The 20,158-nt window shown below is 43.0% G+C and overlaps 1 protein-coding gene across 2 annotated transcripts in view; it reads right to left on the reverse strand.

Annotated features, from left to right (window-relative positions):
- Nucleotides 1-2,417: 2,417 nt before the first annotated feature.
- Nucleotides 2,418-20,158, reverse strand: part of LOC147426493 (ribose-phosphate pyrophosphokinase 1-like) — an 84,827-nt gene continuing 67,086 nt past the window's right edge. The window contains exons 4-9 of one of the 2 annotated variants that reach the window (XM_086498661.1): nt 4,049-4,192; nt 3,807-3,974; nt 3,428-3,497; nt 3,260-3,341; nt 3,014-3,173; nt 2,418-2,937 (exon numbers count right to left, since the gene is read on the reverse strand). In XM_086498661.1, the coding sequence (XP_086354787.1) occupies nt 2,899-2,937; nt 3,014-3,173; nt 3,260-3,341; nt 3,428-3,497; nt 3,807-3,974; nt 4,049-4,192 (663 nt within the window). In that variant the 3' untranslated portion in view covers nt 2,418-2,898. Of the gene's footprint in view, nt 2,938-3,013; nt 3,174-3,253; nt 3,342-3,427; nt 3,498-3,709; nt 3,975-4,048; nt 4,193-20,158 lie in introns of those variants that run through there. The other variant, XR_015186207.1, reaches the window with a different exon arrangement.

Consider the following 20,158-nt stretch of genomic DNA (forward strand, 5'->3'; position numbering starts at 1 on the left):
GACAACCATGACACACTTGATTCTAATACATTAAACAACATTTCTATTCCTACTTTGAGGGTGTCAAGTGTCGAATGGATAGAGAATAGATCAAGCGCAAAACAAAAGAGTCAAGGTAGAAAAATGATCATAGAGGTCATTGTTGCCAACTCACACCAAATCTGAACAATAGGTTCATGGCATAATATACAACTCTTTTAATGTGACAAATCACTTTTGTTGAGGTCCAATGATGGCCATCATGACAAGTGCTCAAAATTCAATTCTGAATTCACCAACAGTTCTGGGATGCTTAGGATAACCCTCATATGTGTTTGGATCACAAATGTAGCTCCGAGAGGGCCACTCTATAATCAAATTTGGCAAAAGGCCTACAAAGCATCATTTTACACGAAGGTGACAAAAAAGGATCAAACTCAACTAAATTTCACAGAAAGATTTTATAGACCATGAGGATGTAGTATATCAAGTCAAACTTTGAATTGGACACCTACATGGGCTTTAGACCATCAAATAGATAGAAAGATGCACTACAAGGCAAAAGAATGCAATCAAGGGGCAAAGAAAGTACAAAAGTTAAGGATTCTTGACTGTTGTTAAATCAGTGGATCTACTCCCAATCTTAGGGTGCAAAACCCTTGGGCTGACGTGGATATGTTCTCACAAAGCATTGTAGAGGCTCATGCCTTCCTCTGTTCCTACTCCCTCGTGCAAAGGGAGAACACTTGCAACCATTCAGATAGTTTTTGCCCTTGCTACTATTTTGGGTGGCTAGTTTTTCAGATGGATGTTGCTTTATCTTTTTTCAATGGTGATTTAGAGGAGGTGTATGTGGAGCAACCTCCAAGCTTCAAGGATCGAGACTTCGCAGACATGGTTTGCAGTTGCTTAAGGCTCTCTGTAGCCTAAATAAATCCCCTCGAGCGCGGTACTAGAGGATAGACTCTTTCTTTCTAAGACACTCCTTTCGACGGTTTTCTGCAGACCTAGATTTATACATTTACCGTGAGGGAGGATTGGTGACACTTGTTATTCTCTATGTGGACGATCTTGTGTTTACAAGTAGCCATGTTGAGCACATCTGCAATACTATGGAGACCTTGGCTAAGGAGTTCGAGATAATAGATCTTGGCTTGCTTCATCATTTTCTAAGATTGGAGATATGGCAAACAGAGGGGGTCATCTTTCTCTCCGAGGAGTGCTATATCCAAGAATTGTTGGAAGCATTTGGTATGACCGAGTGCAAACCTATCTCAACTTGTATGGACCCCAATCCAAAGTTGTCCTTCCACTTGTAGCAGATGCTACACAGTATCGAAAACTGGTCGGTTCCCTCCTTTGGGTACTCAACACCCGGTTTGATGTCAGGTTTCCAGTGGGGCTTCTCAATTTTTTCATGCAGAAACCCACCAAATCACATTTGGAGCAGGCTCTTCGAAATCCACAGTATTTAAAGGCAACCAAGCCATTAAGCATTCACTATGTGGCTGGAGGTGCAGACTCCCATATCATTCTACGAGGATGGAGTGATTCGAATGGTGGAGATCCAGATGAACGACGACCAGCTACATGTCCACCTTTTCTTTTGGATTAGAACCACTTTCATGGAGGAGCAAGAAACAGCCAACAATTGCCTTATCTTCCATAGAGGCAAAGTACCTAGCTGTGTGCAGTGCTACATGTGAGTCAGTGTGGATTTGGATGTTGCTTTTGGAGATGAGCTTTCACCAATAGACGACCATCATGTACACTTACAACCAGAGTTGTATAGCCATTGCGAGGAACCCGGTGTTCCATGCTCGAACCAGGCATATCTAGGATTTGCCTATATATGCAACCTCCCCCCCTTGTACTTTCGCCATGTGTTAATCAGTGCAAAGATCCAACTCTCTCTCTCTCTCTCTCTCGTGTTTTGTTGTTGCTAGCGTTATGTGTCACATTCTCTCTCTAGCGTTTACTCTCACCTCCATCGATCTCTCTTTCGTTTTCTCCCTCAACGATCCCTCTTCCTACAACTGGCGCTCCTTCATCCTTGTCGTGTGGACACCCTCTCGGTGTGGGGTGAGTTCCCGTGCCCATTGTGGCCGAGATGCGCTAGGAGCTTGACGACAAGGAGATCCATCACGATAGATACAAGATCTATTGACTACCTAGTACAAAGAGGAGGTTTGCTCGAAGTTGCAGACAAGTTCATCCAACGATTCACCCTTTTCCGCCGCACCTTTGACAAGCATCATAAGTTGATCGAGAAAACAGCCATCAAAGACGCATCAACTAACCAATTGAAAAGACATGGGGATGTAAAACTTGGCGACTCCCAAGAATCAAACCTCCACTCTTCAGAAACAACATAAACTGAATTACATATCAAACCCCTTTCATTCCACAAGAACCTAGCTTGTATGTAGACATATTGCTTTCCGAGAACACACACTCATGTTTAATTTTTAGCACGAACAACAATTAAAATCCCAACTAAAAAGGTTTCTGTAAATTCATTGGAATTCTCCTTGAGAACAACACCAGTATACAATCAAATTCTTGGCTAGGCTACAACCGCACAGGCATAGCTGTCTTTACCAGAACAGTGGGCATAAATTCTTGGGTAGGCAACAACAGAACAGGCTTTACCAGAATTGTGGGCATGGTGATGTATAAACAGCCTCTGCCTCTTGCCTCTCAAAAGATTACACTTTTAAGTGCTTCAGCTGAAAACCCTTCGCTATGCTGTAGAGTAGGATGGAAATTGACAGTAACTTTGAAGACCACAATAAACTCTTTGATAAATCCAGAGCAACTTCACATATGCTTAACAGAGAAAATCATGTGACCCGTAATGATGACGAAAAGCAAGTTGCTCCACTCTTCAAAACATATCATCGTTCTGCATTCCATGAACTAGTCAATTCCAAGACTCGAATGCCCCTCAGAATCAGCCTGCAAATCCACCAACAAACATCAATAACCACCGGATGCATAGTTGTCAACAGGAAGGTGAGATATCGCTACTCACAGAACTATCATCATAAACCCGCCAGATGGTTTCCCCAAGAAGATTTGCCACGGACAAGACCGTCAGTTGAGGAAAATAATTTCTCTCTTTCACCGGTATTGAGTTGGTGATTATGACTTCTTGGAAAAGACCTCCTGAGAGACGCTCAATGGCTGGAGGACTGGTTAGAAAAACATAGAATACAAGTCATATAAAGCATGTACAGCAGAATATCATGAATCAAGAACAGCTGAATGTAAATACGACCTGAATACTGCATGTGTGCTGCAGGCATACACTTCCCTTGCGCCTTCTTGATGAAGAAGGGCTGCTCCATTAGTAATGGTCCCTACTCAGAAAAACCTCACAATAAAACATGTGATGCAACACAACTATTAATCACAATTACTCAAAACATACGCATAGGTGTCTCACCAGCAGTGTCTATCATATCATCCACCATTACAGCAACCTTGCCTTTCACATCACCAATAAGGTTCATTACCTACATCAGCGGATATGTATTATAAGTAAATAGCAAATAAGATGGATAAATAAAAGAATGAGCACCGGTAGCCTTGGACGCAAGCCTCATAAAACAATTTCCGACTAGATGCTAACTGACAGACAAATATGGGTGTGAACCTCTCTGTCAGAATTAGTTGGAAGACCCCTATGCATGTTACAGAGGAGTGCGACGTGCAAGATGATTCTAACCTTGAACCTCATAAGTTGTTGCCAGAGGCAAACCCAAAAAAGTGAAATTGGTATCAACAAACCAAGAACCATTTTTGTAGGGACAAGTTGTGTGTACTTCTGCAACATTGTGTCCTTGCCGCCTCTTGTCAACAATGGCTAGAGGTGCATCCGATAATTTCTTGGCAAAAGCCCGTGCCCGAGCAACACCGCCAACATCAGGAGAGACCACCACCAAATCTTGTGAGGAAATCATCTTGCTAGCAAGGTAGTCCAAAATAACAGGCTGAACGAAAATCAAGTTAGAGGGACCAATAATCTTTCTGACTATCGAACAAGAAACGAAAAGCCCTGACTCACCTGACCATGGACATGGTCCACAGGAATGTCAAAATAGCCAATAGATTGCCCGGAGTGCAGATCACATGCAAGGACACGGTTTGCTCCAGCTTCAGTAATCAAGTTTGCAACAAGTTTCGCAGCTATTGATTCGCGGCCATGGGTCTGGTTAAACAGAAAATAAAACGTTCAGATATGACGCACACACAGCTGTTGACTCATGGCCACTGACTCATGGCCATCGCCCATCATGATTAGCCTTGACCCACTACTACCAAAATGCCTCTTGAGCCTCTCAATGTATGTCCCTAATTAAGTCAGATAGTTTCCAAAACCGCAAGAGACAACGCTTAGCTTCCTTATCCAAATTTCAACACACCCAATCCCATGTGTCTTCCATAGCTCTTTCAGTATGAGGACTGCTCTGTTAATATACCCTTTAAAACAGAAATCAAACCAGATCAATCTGAAACCCACATAAATTCATGCAACATCTCAAAACAACATAACTTTTACAATCTAATCGAGCATCATGTTGATGAGTGCACACTGCAGAAGGGATGCAAGGGCTGAGAGATTAGGGTTTTGAGTGAGAGAGAGAGAGAGAGAGAGAGAGTGAGTTTGGTGGGGCTTATTCTCACACCCTATTGTTCTATATTATCAATAAAAAAGAATGAGATTAGGCTTAGTGAGCGGTTAGTATGTGATGGTATTGACCTAATGGCCTTTATCCTCAACAGCCTCCCACCAATGTGCCAATAAGTAGAGAAAGGGGTAAGTAGAGTATGATAAATCTCAATACCCATCAAGTCACGACACTACAAAACACTTAGAGGTAAACTCTTCGTGAGAAGGACAGCAAGGTTGTCGTGTGTGTGCACCTTGACAAGCTGGATGCACTGGTCCTCGAGCATCTCCCGAATAGAAAGATACTTGATTTCAATGTGCTTTGTTTTTGCATGAGACAAAGGATTTCGTGCCAGTTGAATATCACTTTGACTGTCACAATGCAATATCGGAATCTCAACATTAACGCCTAAATCTCCCACTAGACAAGCAAGCAAAATAGCTTCTTTGCAAGCTTCACAGGCGGCCCCATATTCTGCCTTCGTGATTGATTGAGCAATGCAATCTTGCAAGCCCAATCTCCATGATATTGCACCCTCAACAAATGTGAAAACATAGCCACTATTGGGCCTTCTATTGTCCACATTCCTTACATAATCAACATCTGTGTATCCTTTTACACGTGCCTCCTTGTTTCCAAAGCATTAGCATTTGTCCTTTGTACCGCTTAAATATCTCGTCGCTCCTTTCACTGCCTCCCAATGCTTCTTACCAGGATTAGACATGTATCTGCTAACTACTCCCATTGCAAATGCAATGTCTGGATGTGTAGCAATCATGGCATACATCAAGCTACCAACAACAAATGCATAAGAAACCTTGGCCATTTACTCAATCTGAGATAAGTAAAGCATTTTCTTGCTCCTACCTCTAACAATCCTCATACCAGAAAGTAATTGGCTTCTCCTAAATTCTTCATATCTAAGTTTTTGTACAACTCGCCGGCTGTAGAGTAATCTAGAAGTTGCCAATGCTTTGGTGAAGAGTTGTTGGAAGTGGGATGCTTATTGCATACTTCGTTTGTTCAATGCGTGGCTAATTTGGTCGGGATTTTGACCATACATAACAAAAATTTGTGCATGGCTTGTGAACGAAACAAATGCGTTCCGATTATGTTTATTGAGCAGATTTATGATTGATTGTGCATCTTGCGTTTTTGTGCTTGCTTATGCACATTGCTAATTATTTTGATACACGGTCCTCTGGATTCTGCTTATGTACGTATTTGTGGAGCCATCTTGGCCAGTATGCAATCCCAAGCATTTCTGAGAATTGGTCAAGAAGATAGCTATTTTTGAGACTTGACTATCGTGGTGTTATTGCTTAGCCTTTTGTGAGGGTCGTGTGTGAGTTTTCTAAAGCAGAACACTGGGGGCCGGGTTACCCAATGCAAGGTGGATTAGGTCGCTGGAGTTCTCCTTATCATGGCTTTGCCATACGATATGTAAGAGAGTGGACATAGGTGCTCGACATATGTGTTCATGATCTATTTACATTAAGAGATGCGGTGATTCTTGACTCTTCTTGTTGAGATACTGGCAGATTGTCACAAACTGATGACGTGGCAGAACGGTACAGAAATCCGCATTTCGCACTGACATGTTGATGCGGCAAGCCGTATGGAATCCTGGAAAACGCGTTGACTGATGCTGACATGGCAACGTACGGATTTCCGCGCTTTTCGCTGGCAGCTTTTGGGCAGTAGCTTTTAAGTTTGAATCTTTTTTATGTATTGCTTTTGAGAGGCCATGGGCCTTTAAATATATACTCAGAGGACCTCATGTTCTCAAATTGGCAGACACGCAGGTGAGCAGACAAAACCCTCGAACTCTGTAACTTTGCTCAAGCATTAATACAAAAACAAATACCGAAAGGGGCGCCAAACTTTGGAGCCAATACCTATGGGCATGGAACTACGTCGGGCCGTGTCTACTCCAAGTGAATTGTGATTAAGTTTGTGAAGTGTTTTTAAGTGATTTCTCATGTGTCGTGCCAGATTCCCGACTTGGGGTGTCCAAGCTAGTTACAGTGGTATTAGAGCTTCACACATGTACTTTTCTAAGAGCGCACCGGTCCTACCAAAGAGCAGACAGAGCAAGATGACGCTAAGGGATTTCATAGAAAATTATATTAAAGAATCTTCGTGACCCGACCTCGGACCTTATCAGTGCTCCCACCCTTACTTCATCGCACATCAAGCGCTCTCCCGTCTTCACCGCTCTGTCTTACAAGGCATAAGCCATAAGGACCTCAAGATCACTTGCAAGAGAAAAAGGGGTTCGTTTTGCCCTAAAAAGCTAAAAAAAAAACATGCTTTTTGACGCTTTTCTGCATTGCAAAGACTTTAAAAGTCTCTTCGACGGTTGAGAAATGCGACAGAAGGCAAAGTTGATCCTCTCATCAAGCTCTACGCATTGACCCAAACGCATATATCCAACTTTGGAAATTAGGATTTTTGCAAAAAAATTCAGCGTGTGGAATTAATGTTTTTGAAAGATCTTGTTATTTGTGTACAGATAATAGATAATAGAAGTGAGTTCCTCGCTCCTATAAGCAGTGGGGAGCATGGAGCTGGACATATAGATAATAGATAATAGAAGTGAGTTCCTCGCTCCTGTAAGCAGTGGGGAGCATGGAGCTGGACATACAAATAATAGATAATAGAAGTGAGTTCCTCGCTCCTGTAAGCAGTGGGGAGCATGGAGCTGGACATCCACTCTTTTTCAACAAGGTGAGCTATCTCCTTGAAATTTTTGTCTATTTTGCATGTGAATCGAAGATGAGATGGTTGCGGAATTTGCATATGAAAGCAATTGGGAGCAATGAATGAAACCAATCATGATTCAAGATAAGAATAGTGAATTTTGTTTGAATGATGATGAATGATTCTAGTACATCAAGATTCCCATATGAATGAGATGACTGGATACTGTGGTGAGCGCATTAAGAGTTCTCGAGGGATGAGATGGCTACAAGGTGCATCAAGACTTCTGGACGAATGAGATGACTAGACTAGATTATTGAAAACCTCTATTCAATATGAGCTAAGTGTGTGATTTGTGGACTGCATATTCAATGAATGAAGAACTTCGAAACTAGAATTCCCAAAGATGACTCTGATTTATGTGTGCTCTAACATGTGACTGTGTTTGAATGCACATTTGAAAGACAATGATTGCAGCATTTCGGCTTTAAGATTCTATGGACATGATCGCAATAAGAATTAGTTAATCTGACATAAGTGAGGTTTGGTGTGGATCTAGATGCGATTGCTAAACACGTTGCCAAGAATCATGGTCCTAGATCTCGATGGATTTCTATGTGATTTGGTGTTTAGTGACTGTTGTCTTTGTGCAAGTGCTGGATTTATGTTGTCTAGTGCGTCGGTACTTAGAGTCCGTGTCTAATCAACCGGTTTATGGCTTAGTTCTGATTTTGCAGGCATAATCAAGGGCAATTACAATTCTTTTAAGAGGGGGGTATGTCACAAACTGATGATGTGGAAGGTGGCAATCTCGAACAAAATGATGATGTGGCAAAACCCTACACATTTTGTGCTGACATGCTGACGTGGCAGGCTGTACGGAGCTGTACGGAATCCTGAAAAATGCGTTGACTAGTGTTACGTGGCAGCGAACGGATTTCCGCGTTTTTCACTGGTAGCTTTTGGGCCAATAGCTTTTGAGTTTGAAGCTTTTTGATGTATAGCTTTTGAGAGGCCATGGGCCTTTTAATATGTACTGAGAGAGCCTCCTGTTCTCAGATTGGCTGACAAGCAACTGAGCAGAGAAAAAACTTGGACTTTGTAACTTTGCTCAAGCATTAATATAAAAATAAATACCGGAAGCGGCGCCAGACTTTGGGGCCAATACCTCTAGGCACGGAACTATGTCGGGCCGTGTCGACTGAAGTGAATTGTGATTAAGTTTGTAAAGTGTGCTTAAGGGATTCTCCCGTGTTACGTGCCAGATTTTTGACTTAGGGTGTCCAAGCCAAGTACACAGATAGTGCTTGAACATTTCTTTATCTTGCTATTCGTTCTCTTGGCCTTCTATAGGTTTGTTAATTGAGATTTTACTCAATTTACATTTGAAACTCTGTCAAACTTTTGTCAAAATTATTCTTGCCATTTAGTGGCATTATGGCTTCTTCTTCTTCAGATAGTGCTTTGCTTAACATTAAAAAGTTTGATGGAAACAACTTTTTTATTGAAAGAAGCAAATCTTGAATGTCTTGGTTCAAAAAAAGCAAGTTAATCCCATAAACTTCCAAGGTGTCAAACTCGAGAACATGGATGTGGAAGAATGGGAAGATCTAGATGAGCTAGCTAAGTCTTATCATTTAGTTATCATTGTCTAAGACTGTGTACTACAATGTGGAAGATGTTGAAGGAGGTGTTTATGCTTATGGCAGCGTTTGTGTAATCTTTATGATTAGACCAGAGTTTCGTGGAACACGGAACGGGAATGGCGATGGGAACCACGCGGATCGGGGGAACAGTAGAGGGGTCCGGAACGAGAACGACATGGAACGAGAGGCATTAAAAACATAAAAATAATGCATTTTTTACCTCTATGTGATTAAATACAAGTAGTATTAGAGTCCTTTGACTCTAATATTCACAGAAATCTCATTTGAAGACTATTCAATCTTGACTATGGCAAACGTGCGTTGTGTAGACTTGAGAGCTTGAGAAGGGAGAGAGAGGGAAGGGGGGGGGGGGGGGGGGGGGGGAGCTTGTACTATGTAGTCTCCTTGTAGACTTGAGAGCTTGAAAGGGGCTAGAGCTTGAGAGTCGAGACTCGAGAGGTTAGAGCTTGAGCCTTGGCCCTTGAAAGCTTGTGTGCATTGTGAAGGTAAGGGGTGGGGGGAGGGACATTTTATAAAGAGGAGGCTTACAGGCTAAAATTTGAAATGTGGCCGTCCCGATATCACATGCTTGTCTAGAACGGCTAGCTTGCCACATGCCCGGAACCCCGTTCCGACGTCCCCCCCCCCCCCCCCCCCCCCCCCCCCCCCCCCCCAAGTAGGCGCTCCCCAGTAGCTCTGGATCAGACTAGTGTTGCATCACAAGTCTATTGGCTAAAGAAGCTTGTTGATTGTCGCATGAAAGAAGGGAGCTCAATGCGATTTTTAGTCAGTTGATTGCATAGAAGGTTCCTTTCAATGATACCTTACAAGCTATGTTTCTATTGACCACTTTGACAGAAAGTTGAGATACTTTCTGTACGGCAATTAGTAAGTCTTACAATGAATGAACTCACCATGGAAAAGGTTGCTAATTCTTTGACTGAAGAGATGAACAGGAAGAACAATGACAGTGGGAAAGGTTCTATTGGTCTTAATGTTCGTGGTAGATCACAGTCAAGAAAAGAATCTGTAGAAAGAGGAAAATAGCAAATCTCGTTCTCGTCATGACATGAAGTGTTACCATTGCAATAAGCCTGGTCATATAAAAAAGGATAGTTTTATATGGAAGAGAGAGCAAAGGAAAACTAAAGGTAAGCAAGTTCAAGCCAAAGGTCAACTGAAAGCTTTGGTGGGAAGATTGAAGAAGCAAACGCAATGGAATCACATGGAGATGTGTTGTTCTTATCATCTCGTGACTATGATGTTTTAGTTGCAAGTTTCACTACTACCTTTCAAAATTGGATCATTGATTCTGGTGCATCATTTCATCTTACTCCATGTAGAGAATGATTTTTTACTTATGATGCTTCAAGGAAAGGTGTAGTCCGTCTTGGAAACAATTATGTGTGTGACATAGTGGGCATTGTGATGATATGCAGTTGCGGTTTGTTAATGGTTGTAACTTCACTTTGAAGAATGTGAGACACATTCCAAAGTTGGCAAAAAGTTTGATTAGCATTGGGAAACTTGATGATGAGGGTTATCAAACCTCTTCTGAGATGTTTCCCGAAAGTCATCAAAGGGTTTCAAACATGAAACTCTTTACACTCTATATGTTGCGAGTGTTCAGAACAATGTTATATGTATAGCTGAGCAACCAAATACCTCATTGTGACATTGCCGGCTAGTTATATGAGTGAAAAGGGAATGAAAGCATTGTATCCTTTGGGTATTTACCGGGTCTTGATTATTCCTTTAAGATGTGTGAACAAACACAAAGTCCTCACAAAGCAAGTGGCTATAGAAGAAGTGAGCGCTTAGAGTTTATACATAGTGACATTTATGGTCCTATGCCTAGTTGTCTCATTAGGGGGTGCTTCTTATTTTGCAAAATTCATAGAAGGTTTACCTAATGGCTTCAAAACAAAAATATTCACTACATAAGTAGTGCAAGGACACTAAGAAATGCTTATGTAGTGCAATGACACTAAGAAAATGCTAAAGGGCAAAATAAGAAAAGGAAAACACATGTATATGATGTGTACTCGACCATCTCTTTTATATAGAGATGAAATGTCTTTTGACTTTTCAATTCCCATGACTTTTCATTTACATGGGGCTTTTTATTTTCTATATATACTCACCCTTCAGTTACGCATTTGAAATGTTTTGAGAGAATTTTTATGTTTTTGAGACTGGGGAGACCTAATTGGGTTTATCCTCTTAAACACAAGGATCAAGTGCTTGATGCATTCAAAAAGTTTTCTCATTTGTTGAGAATCTAAGTGGAAAAAAGGTGAAGTGCTTACGCATTGACAATGGTGGGGAGTATGCTTCAAAGTCTTTTCAAGACCTTTGTGATTAAAAGGGATCAAACATGAGTTGACTACTCCTTACAATCCTCCACAAAATGGTCTTGTAGAGAGGACGAACACAACAATACTAGAAAAAGTCACATCCATGTTGTCTAATGTCGCTCTACCAGAAGGGTTTTGGGCAGCAAATGCTACAATAGTTCATCTCATCAATAGGTCACCTAATCATGTGCTAAACGAGCAGGTTTCAGAGATGCTTTGGTCTAAAAAGGTTAATTCTTATTAACATCGCCGAGTTTTTGGTTGTGAAGCATTTTGCCATGCTCCTAAGAATAAGCGTGACAAGCTTGACTCCACGTCAAGGAAATGTATTTTCTTGGGTTATGGGGAGTCTAATGAAATGGGATATCGTCTTTCGAATCCTGAAGCCAAAAAGATTGTTTGAAGTAATGTTGTGTGTCATAAGACAAGCACCACGTGCCACTAGAAAAGAACAGACTTTTAGCACTTCAATAACAACTGAACTGAGAGAGAGAGAGAGAGAGAGAGAGAGAGAGAGTGGCGGAATTCCACCCCAGAGAGTATTGGCCCCAAATCTTGGCGCCCCTTTCGGTATTTCTTTATATTGCATCAACACAGTGCAAACCGGTACTCCAAACTCTGCACCTTCTCCAGGAAACATGCCAAAGAATGAGCCCTAGCCTCATATTTAAAGGCCCTTGGCCATTAAAAGCATTTACAGTGAAAAGCTTCAACCTCAAAAGCATCTGATCCAAGAGCATAAGCTTAAAAGCTGCCAACGTAAATCACAAAAATCTGTACAACTGCCACATCATCAATGTCAGCATGAAACGCGGAAATCCGTACAGTTTGCCACGTCAACAGTCCAACTTGAAATCCGGGTTTTCCGTACAGCCTGTAAGCGTGAATTCTGCGAATCCGTGCAGCTGCCAGGTCATCTCCTTCTACTGCTTCTGCTTCTTAGGGCCTAGGCTCCTCGGTCGGTAGCTCCGTTCTTCAATGACTTGACACGTCAGCAATTTGTGACATCCCCTGAAACAAACAACGAGAGTGGATCTCCCGGCTACACGGACCGCCTACAGACGCGTCGGACGAACCACCCGACCATAGCCACCATCCGGTAGCTCCCCCGTGCTGGGGCCTGCGTCCGAGGACGTAGGCGTGCACCTGTAAGACCAAGCATCCCGTACCACCCGGCCTCACCTCCTCGAGGTGACTTCGCACACTCCCAGCCTCGCGGGCTAACCACTGGCACTCTGCCAGTGGAGGTCGATAACTGCAAATGAGGCCTTGGCCTCCCTTTTATAATAATGGTCGGCCATACTGGCCGTGTTCCCACTACGTCAGCCCGGACACTGGACGCCCATCCCGAAGGCGTCTGAGCTAGATCCCCTCTCCTATGAGCGAGACATAACATACTTCCCCCCTTAAGAAGCATTGATGTCGTCATCAATGAAGTGGGGATACTTTAGCTTTCAGGGCTCTTACTGGTTCCCAAGTGGCAAACCTTTCAGATTGACACTTCCATTTAATTAAGTACTTGTCATAAGCCTTTTGGCACGAATGACGGGTAAGATGATCTAAAACTGCCTCTGGTTCTTGAGGAATATACTCGGTTTGCATATCTTGCCATACATTTTCCTCGATAGGCACAACAACGTCGGCTTCGCCTAATTTTACTTTAAGGCGGCTGACATGAAACACTGGATGTACACTAACATCCGTAGGAAGAGCCGGTTTATAGGCAACTTGGCCAATTTTCTTTGTGATCAAGAATGGACCACGATATTTGGTTGAAAGCTTATAATGCTTTCCCGTTCGCATAGTCTTGGAATCCTTGGGTATCTTCAGATAGACCCATTGTCCCACATCTAGAGTCCTTGGAGATCTCTTTTGATTAGCATAAGTAGTGACTCGATCACAAGCCGCTCTTATACTATCCTTAGCCAAATCGAGCATTTCTTGCATGTCATACAAGAAATCACGAGCTTGGCGTTCCTTGACTTTCTCTAAGCCAATAGCAAACGGGGATTTAGGCTCAAATCCATACATCAGCGTGAACGGGCTAAATCCAGTAGCAGAATGCTAGCTACTATTATAGGCAAACTCTAACTGTGGAAGATACCTTTCCCAATCAGACTGCCTGTGAGAGATATAGGCTCTCAATATGTCCTCTAACGTCTGATTCATCCTCTCAGTTTGTCCGTCGGACTCAGGATGGTCAGAAGACGACATACTCAATTTCATCTGAAGATGGGCAAACACATCTCGCCAAAATCGGTCAGTGAACTTAGTATCTCGATCAGTGACGATATCCTCTGGCAGACCATACAGCTTATAAAGCTGATAGACAAGTAAAACCGCCAACTCATGGCTTTTCACTGTCGACTTCGTTGGTATAAACTTCGCCAATTGTACGAGTCTATCAACCACAACCCGAATGGCGTCATTGCCTCAACTAGTATTTGGCAAACCAACGATAAAGTCCATGGAAATACTCTACCACTTGGCATCTGGGAGTTCCAATGGATGTAGCAAGCAAGCTTTCTTAAGGCGCTCTGCCTTATTGACCTGACACTGAGCGCATCTCGTCACATAGCTCTCTATGTAAGAGCGCATTCTTGGCCAATAGATATATTGCTTGACCAAAGCCAAAGTTCTTTGAATGCCTAGGTGAACAATGCTAGGAACATCGTGGCATTCGCACAAAATCCTTTGCCGAACCTCATCGATTTCCGGCACGCAGACTTTTCCATTTGTGAACAATAGTCCACCTTTAATGGAATATTCTTGTTGTCACGTGACACATCCAACCCTATGTGTCCGTGGACAAGATACAGCACGACAAGGGTTCAGTCAGTCTAGATTTAGAAGTGATCGGTCACTTTTGTGAGTCTATTGTAGACCGTGCATACCCAGTCACTTAGTGTAGATGCATATCCTTTGGTTGCACACAACATGATCATAAGCATTCCCATCAGAATCCTTCAAGGGAATTTTCCAGTGCATTTAGCCTATTTTACCTATTTTTGACATTTTTCACTTATTATTTTTAAGTGACTTTTGTTGGAAAGTAGGTAGGGCAAATTGAGTAAATTTGTATATAAGCAAACCTAGACTAGCACTGATTGGCAGAAGAGGCAGCTGGAGCACCGCTCAACAGGCACCTTCTCAACAGGAACCCGCAGCAAGGCCTAGCATTTTTGCTACACAGCAGAGAGGCTAGCGTTTTGCATCAAGACCCCAAATCAGCCAGCGTTTTTGCATTTGCAGATTCCCGGCGATAATAGAACCACAGATCAGCCTAGCGTTTTGCATTTGCAGGATATCCGACGCCAGCAGATCAGTTTTCAGCCCTAGCGTTTTTGGTTTGTAGATCAGCCCCGGCGTTTTGCAGATTTACCGCGATAGAACATCAAGGAACATCAGCATTTTCAGTTTTCAGTAGTTAGCACCCGCAGTTCCAAGTCCTGAGCCTCGCAAATCTCACCTTCCCGCAGCAGTTCCTCACCGCACGGTCAGTTTCCACAAGGTTTACAGTTTCAGCCCAGAAAATGCAGATTTTAGCATCTGCATTTTCAACGCGTCGTCGTCACATCGTCGCCATCGACATCGTCATCGACATAGAGTCAGAATTCAACAGATACAAGATTTGCAGATTTCAGCCCTTAGCGTTTTTAGATTTCAGCCCATCTCGTCGTCTTCGACATCGTCGGCAAGTACAAGCATTGTAGAGATTTGTGCAATCATAAGTAGGCCGCTCTCGCCATAGAGAGTAGGGCCTTCGGAGGAGGGTTTTACAACGTCTCTGGTGTCGTATGTTGGGTTAAAGGCCCAAATGACCCCTTTTGTGTATATTTTTAAAGATTACTAACATTTATATACCTAGATGAATCCAGGATATACCCAGATTCACCCTTGAAGGAAAGTGCAAGGTATAGACTCATGGTAGTCACCCACGAGACAATATAACCATCAGCTCCATCATGCATAGTATTGACTAAATACCACGACATCCCCACTAACATTTGGCCAAGTTCACATTGAACTTGGCCACTAACTTAAAAATGTTCTTATACTTTAATAAAGGAAATGAGAGCCCAATCCACACTCTCAACTAATTCCCCTTGCAAGAAATCGTGTAGCCTCTCTCTCTCTTCTACTTCGAATTCTCACGCCCCATCTCAACATAACAACACCTCCTCTCCAAGGCTCAAGTCCTGCACATCTCCTCGTGCTCTATCACTTGCACACATTGCTACGCACTCATCAACTGGTATCAGAGCAAATTTAGGGTTTGCTTCCAAACCTGCAAACGCTGATTTTCAGCCAAGGAGGTCAACTTCCATGCAAGGTTTTGCAATTTTATCGCCAAAGGACTCGTCCCCAGACACTATAGGGCTCCCGGCTAGTCAAATTGACCTAAAACAGGCTGAAATTAGGTCAAAATCAACAAATTACAAGTTATGACAGGAAATTACAGGTTTTGCAAATCATGTATTAAGGTGAGGGAACACCTTTACTAGGTCCCCGCTACCCGAAAACAAAGAAATTGTTGAAAAAGAAGTCTCAAAACAGGTGTTTTCAGTAATTTCAGATTTACGCAAGTTTTTGCAAGTGTATTTTTGATGCATCTATATTGAGGAAAGTGCAAATTGATGCAATTTATGCACATTTGACAAGTTTTGGCTATGTATGAACATTTGTGGCTCAATTTTTGCAATTTGATGCTACAAATTGGAGCTTTTGCTCATACATGCTTCTAAAGGCTGTGCATCAGACTTATATATGTCTTGTGAGGCTAAAAACAACTAAAATTGTTGTTTTTTAGCACAAATTCACTTGCTGAAATTTCCTGCGCATAAATTTCAGAAATTGTTTTTTGTGCCTAAATTGACCCATTTTGCCCCAAATTGCTCATGTGACCATTTGGAGCTGTAGTGCACACATCTGTGAGATTATACTCCGGTTTTGGTGCATTTTGCCCAAAAATTCAGCGTATTAGCTCTCTCTTATTCATGCATCTATGGCCTCATCTTCTTCGGATGTGAAGAATCTCTTTGAGATTAGGAGGTTTGATGGAACAGGTTTCGACCTTTGAAAAGACACGATCCAAGGAATCCTATTTCTTAAGGATTGTGAAGGGACCCTTGTACAGGTAAAGCCACAGAATATGTCGGATAAAGCATGGGTTAGCCTACACAGGAAGGCAGTTACATACATCAAAATGGCCATGACCGATGCGACAGTCATTGATTTGAAAGGTCTCACAAATGCTTTTTATGTGTGAGAGAAGTTAAAGGCGATGTATGAGAATACAACGCCTGTCAACCAAGTGCATTTGATGCGAAAACTTGTTGACATGCAGCTAGATGAGTCCAAGAGTGCTGCAGAGCACTTGTCGTTGTTTACAGGTACTTCATCGCAGTTACAAGATTCAGGTTTACCTCCTTTTGATGATAAGCTGAAAGCTATCTTCTTGCTTATGACCTTACCTGATTCATGGGAAACATTGGTGGTTTCATTGTCGAATAACCCCAATTTGACCTTTGATGGTGTTAGGGGTTCTATCTTGAATGAGAAAATCAGGAGGAAAGCAGGTGGAGAGGGAGGAAGCTCTGCCAACATGGTTAGAGGCAGGACAGAGAAGAAGAATGTCTATGCACAAAGGAGTAAGAGTAAGAGTAAGGAAAGGGGAAATGCCAGCACAGGCAAGGGTGATGTGACTTGCTATCAGTGTGGCAGAAAAGGTCACAAGAAACCCGATTGCAGGTACTACAAAGCCGAGTTTGAATGGAAAAAGAATGGCGGAGACAAAAAGAAAGAGAAGAAGGAAGTCAAGACAGATGCACAGGACAGCTCAAGGGACAAAGAGAAGGCCAATGTGGCTTCTAGTGTTGTGATTGAAGAGCTGTCAGATGTCGAGGACATCTTGTGTGCCACTTTGTCAGATGATGATGCTTATGACCTTGATGCCTCTCTTAATGTTCATTCACAGGACATGCAGAACACCAAGATTGATCTTATTGATGCTTTGTTGACTGTCAATGATGCATTATCCTAGACTTGGATAGTTGATTCCGGTGCTTCATTTCATGTGACTCCTATCAAGGAGTGTTTCTCTACTTTTGATGCAAGTAAGCACGGCCATATATACCTTGGAAACAATCATGCATGTTCCATTGAGAGTATCGGCACTGTGCATCTCTCCATAGATGGCACAAATGAGCTTGTCTTGCATGATGTTAGATATGTGTGAGGAATCAAGAAGAGTCTGCTTTCTATTGGTCAGATGGATATGCATGGTTACAGCATCTTGTTTGAGAGAGGATCATGGAAAATGACTAAAGGCTCAAGGCTGATTGTAAAGGGCACAAAGAAAGGGACGCTTTATGTTGCTAATTGGACTATGTTCTTATTTTTTAATGATTAATCTCTTTTTAGGATATTTTATTATGTGCACTAAGAACTGTTAAAAGATTGTAGCTACAAGAACTGCCATCAAGAATGAACAAACTCTGATGTGTCATTTGATGGGTGACGGTAAACATCGCGAAGGAGTTTCCGTAAGTTCGGTGGAAAGAACCGGGTTACGAGTGCCCCTGATGCGTCACATGATGGGTGACGGGTGCATAGTAAGGGGGCATCCCGTAGGCTAAGGAGGAAATCCGAACTAAGTAAGAAAATACGCGTAAAAAGGCAAGCACAAGAATAGAGATGGGGTCAATGAAGCTTTTTACGAAAAGCAGGAACATTCGCGGGAGGGCAGATGCTTTCCCGTGAGGAGTATGTGTCTGCATTGCATCTGTGCCGTGTCCTGCACCCGGGGACGCCTGGAATGTGTTCGTGTAGCATTGTTTTCACTAACTGAGTAAGTTTTTAAAGTTTGAACAGGTTCACACTTTATTTTATAAAGTGGCCGGTCACTTTTAAGTGACCAACCCTTTTATTAATAAAATAAAGCAAGCAAGGCTCTTAAAAAAAAGCCAACGCTAAAAGCTAAAATTGCGATCTCTCTCTCTCCTCTCTCTAGGAGCGCAAGGCTCTGCTTTTTGGGCCTCTATTCCCGCCGGGTGCCAGACCCTATAAAAGGGTAAGCTAGCGTTCCAGTTTTCAGCACACCGGAAGCAGCAAAGAGTGCTAGCGTTGGGATTCTGGAGTACGTGTTGGCGACGGAACTTGCAAGTGTTCGCGTGACGACTGAGTACGGAGGTCGATTCTCCGAGCGAGGAGCGACAGGTATAAGGTGTTGATACGCATTGAGAATTGTTGCTCTGTGTGGTTTGTTTTGCAGGAATCTCCCGTCTTACGGGAAGGCCCTTCACGGGAAGTACGGCTTCACGCCCAAGTCCCTTACGGGAAAGTACGGCTTCGCACCTAAGTCCCTTACGGGAAGGAACGGCCTTGTGCCCAAGCCCTTTACGGGAAAGCACGACCTTCGGGTCTAAGATTACAGAACGAAGGGGTTTCCTCGGGTTCTCGTGCTTGTATAAGAATTCTCCCTGAATAAAAGAATACTCTTAACGGCGGGGGGGCAACCCATCTTCTGGTCCCCAATACTGTGTCGATCTTCTCCCTTCTCTCATGTTTGCAAAGTACTATAATTTTCAAATTTTCTAAGTGCTCATGTACGCTCCCGTTTTGTGACAGTGGTATCAGAGCTAGGACTCCTCTCTTTCTTTGCAAAGAAGGACGATTCCGGGAAGAACAGGAGAACCATGTCGGGCCAAGAGAGAAGCGTTGAAGAGGAGCTTCAACAAGTGCAAGCTCAGCTTGCGGATTTGCAACAAATCTTACTGTTGCCAGACGTCCAAAAGCTCTTGGGCAGAATGAAGAAAACGAATGGAACTGATGAAACCAAGCATCCAGACAACACTGTTGGCGTGAGACCACAGGAGGAAAGAGAAGAAGAACGTGCCGAGGTGCACAAAGGATCTTCGGATTGGAATGAACGGCCTACTTCAAGAAAAGGCCAGGAAAAGGCGCTCTCTCTTCTAGATGAGAGCAAGGACATCTCTATCTCATCTCCATCTTACTCTCCTGATTATACTTCTACTTCTCGATCATCTCGTCAGAAGAAGGAAGCCGCTACTACTGCCACTACTCTACATCAACCTAAAGATAAGCCTCGATTCAAGAAGCATGGTCGCAAGTCCCAACATCGCATGAGAGTCTTCAAATCGGGCTAGGGGTCTTTGAACAACCAGCGAGTACTGATTCTTTATGATCCAGGATCCACGGATAACTTCATCTCCCTGGATACTGCGGAACGTTTGTGCCTCACACCAGCTCAGCTTGGCACACCGGTTACATCCGGATCGGCATTCGAGGGGTTGACAACCAATGCAACTCCCATGCAAGGACAGCTCAATCTTCAGATTGGCGAGTACAGGGACCGCGAATCATTTTTTATGGCACCCATCGAGGGATGTGATATCATCTTGGGTATGCCATGGCACTTCCACATGACACCTATTCCCGATTATGTGGAAAAGACCCTCACTTTTGAACACGGGGGTAAGAAAATAAAGATTCATGCTGATGTAGGAGATTGGCAGTTCCCAATGGTAAGCCATATCTCCATTAAGAAAGAAATGAAGAAGTGTGTTTCTGCTTACTTGATTTTTGCACGTGAGAAGGATAAAACTAGTGGGGACTCTCTCTCTAGTCTGGAAATTAAGCGTCTTCAATTTATTGAAAAGTACAAAGATTGTTTCACGGAAACACTTCCTGATGAACTCCCTCCGGTACACCCGGAAGATCACCGCATAGATCTCATACCGGGTAGCTCGCCTCCCAATCAACCCCCTTATCGGGT

The sequence above is a fragment of the Adiantum capillus-veneris genome, chromosome 24 (assembly GCF_014529385.1).
Source record: "Adiantum capillus-veneris isolate H3 chromosome 24, ASM1452938v2, whole genome shotgun sequence".
Lineage (NCBI taxonomy): Eukaryota > Viridiplantae > Streptophyta > Polypodiopsida > Polypodiales > Pteridaceae > Adiantum > Adiantum capillus-veneris.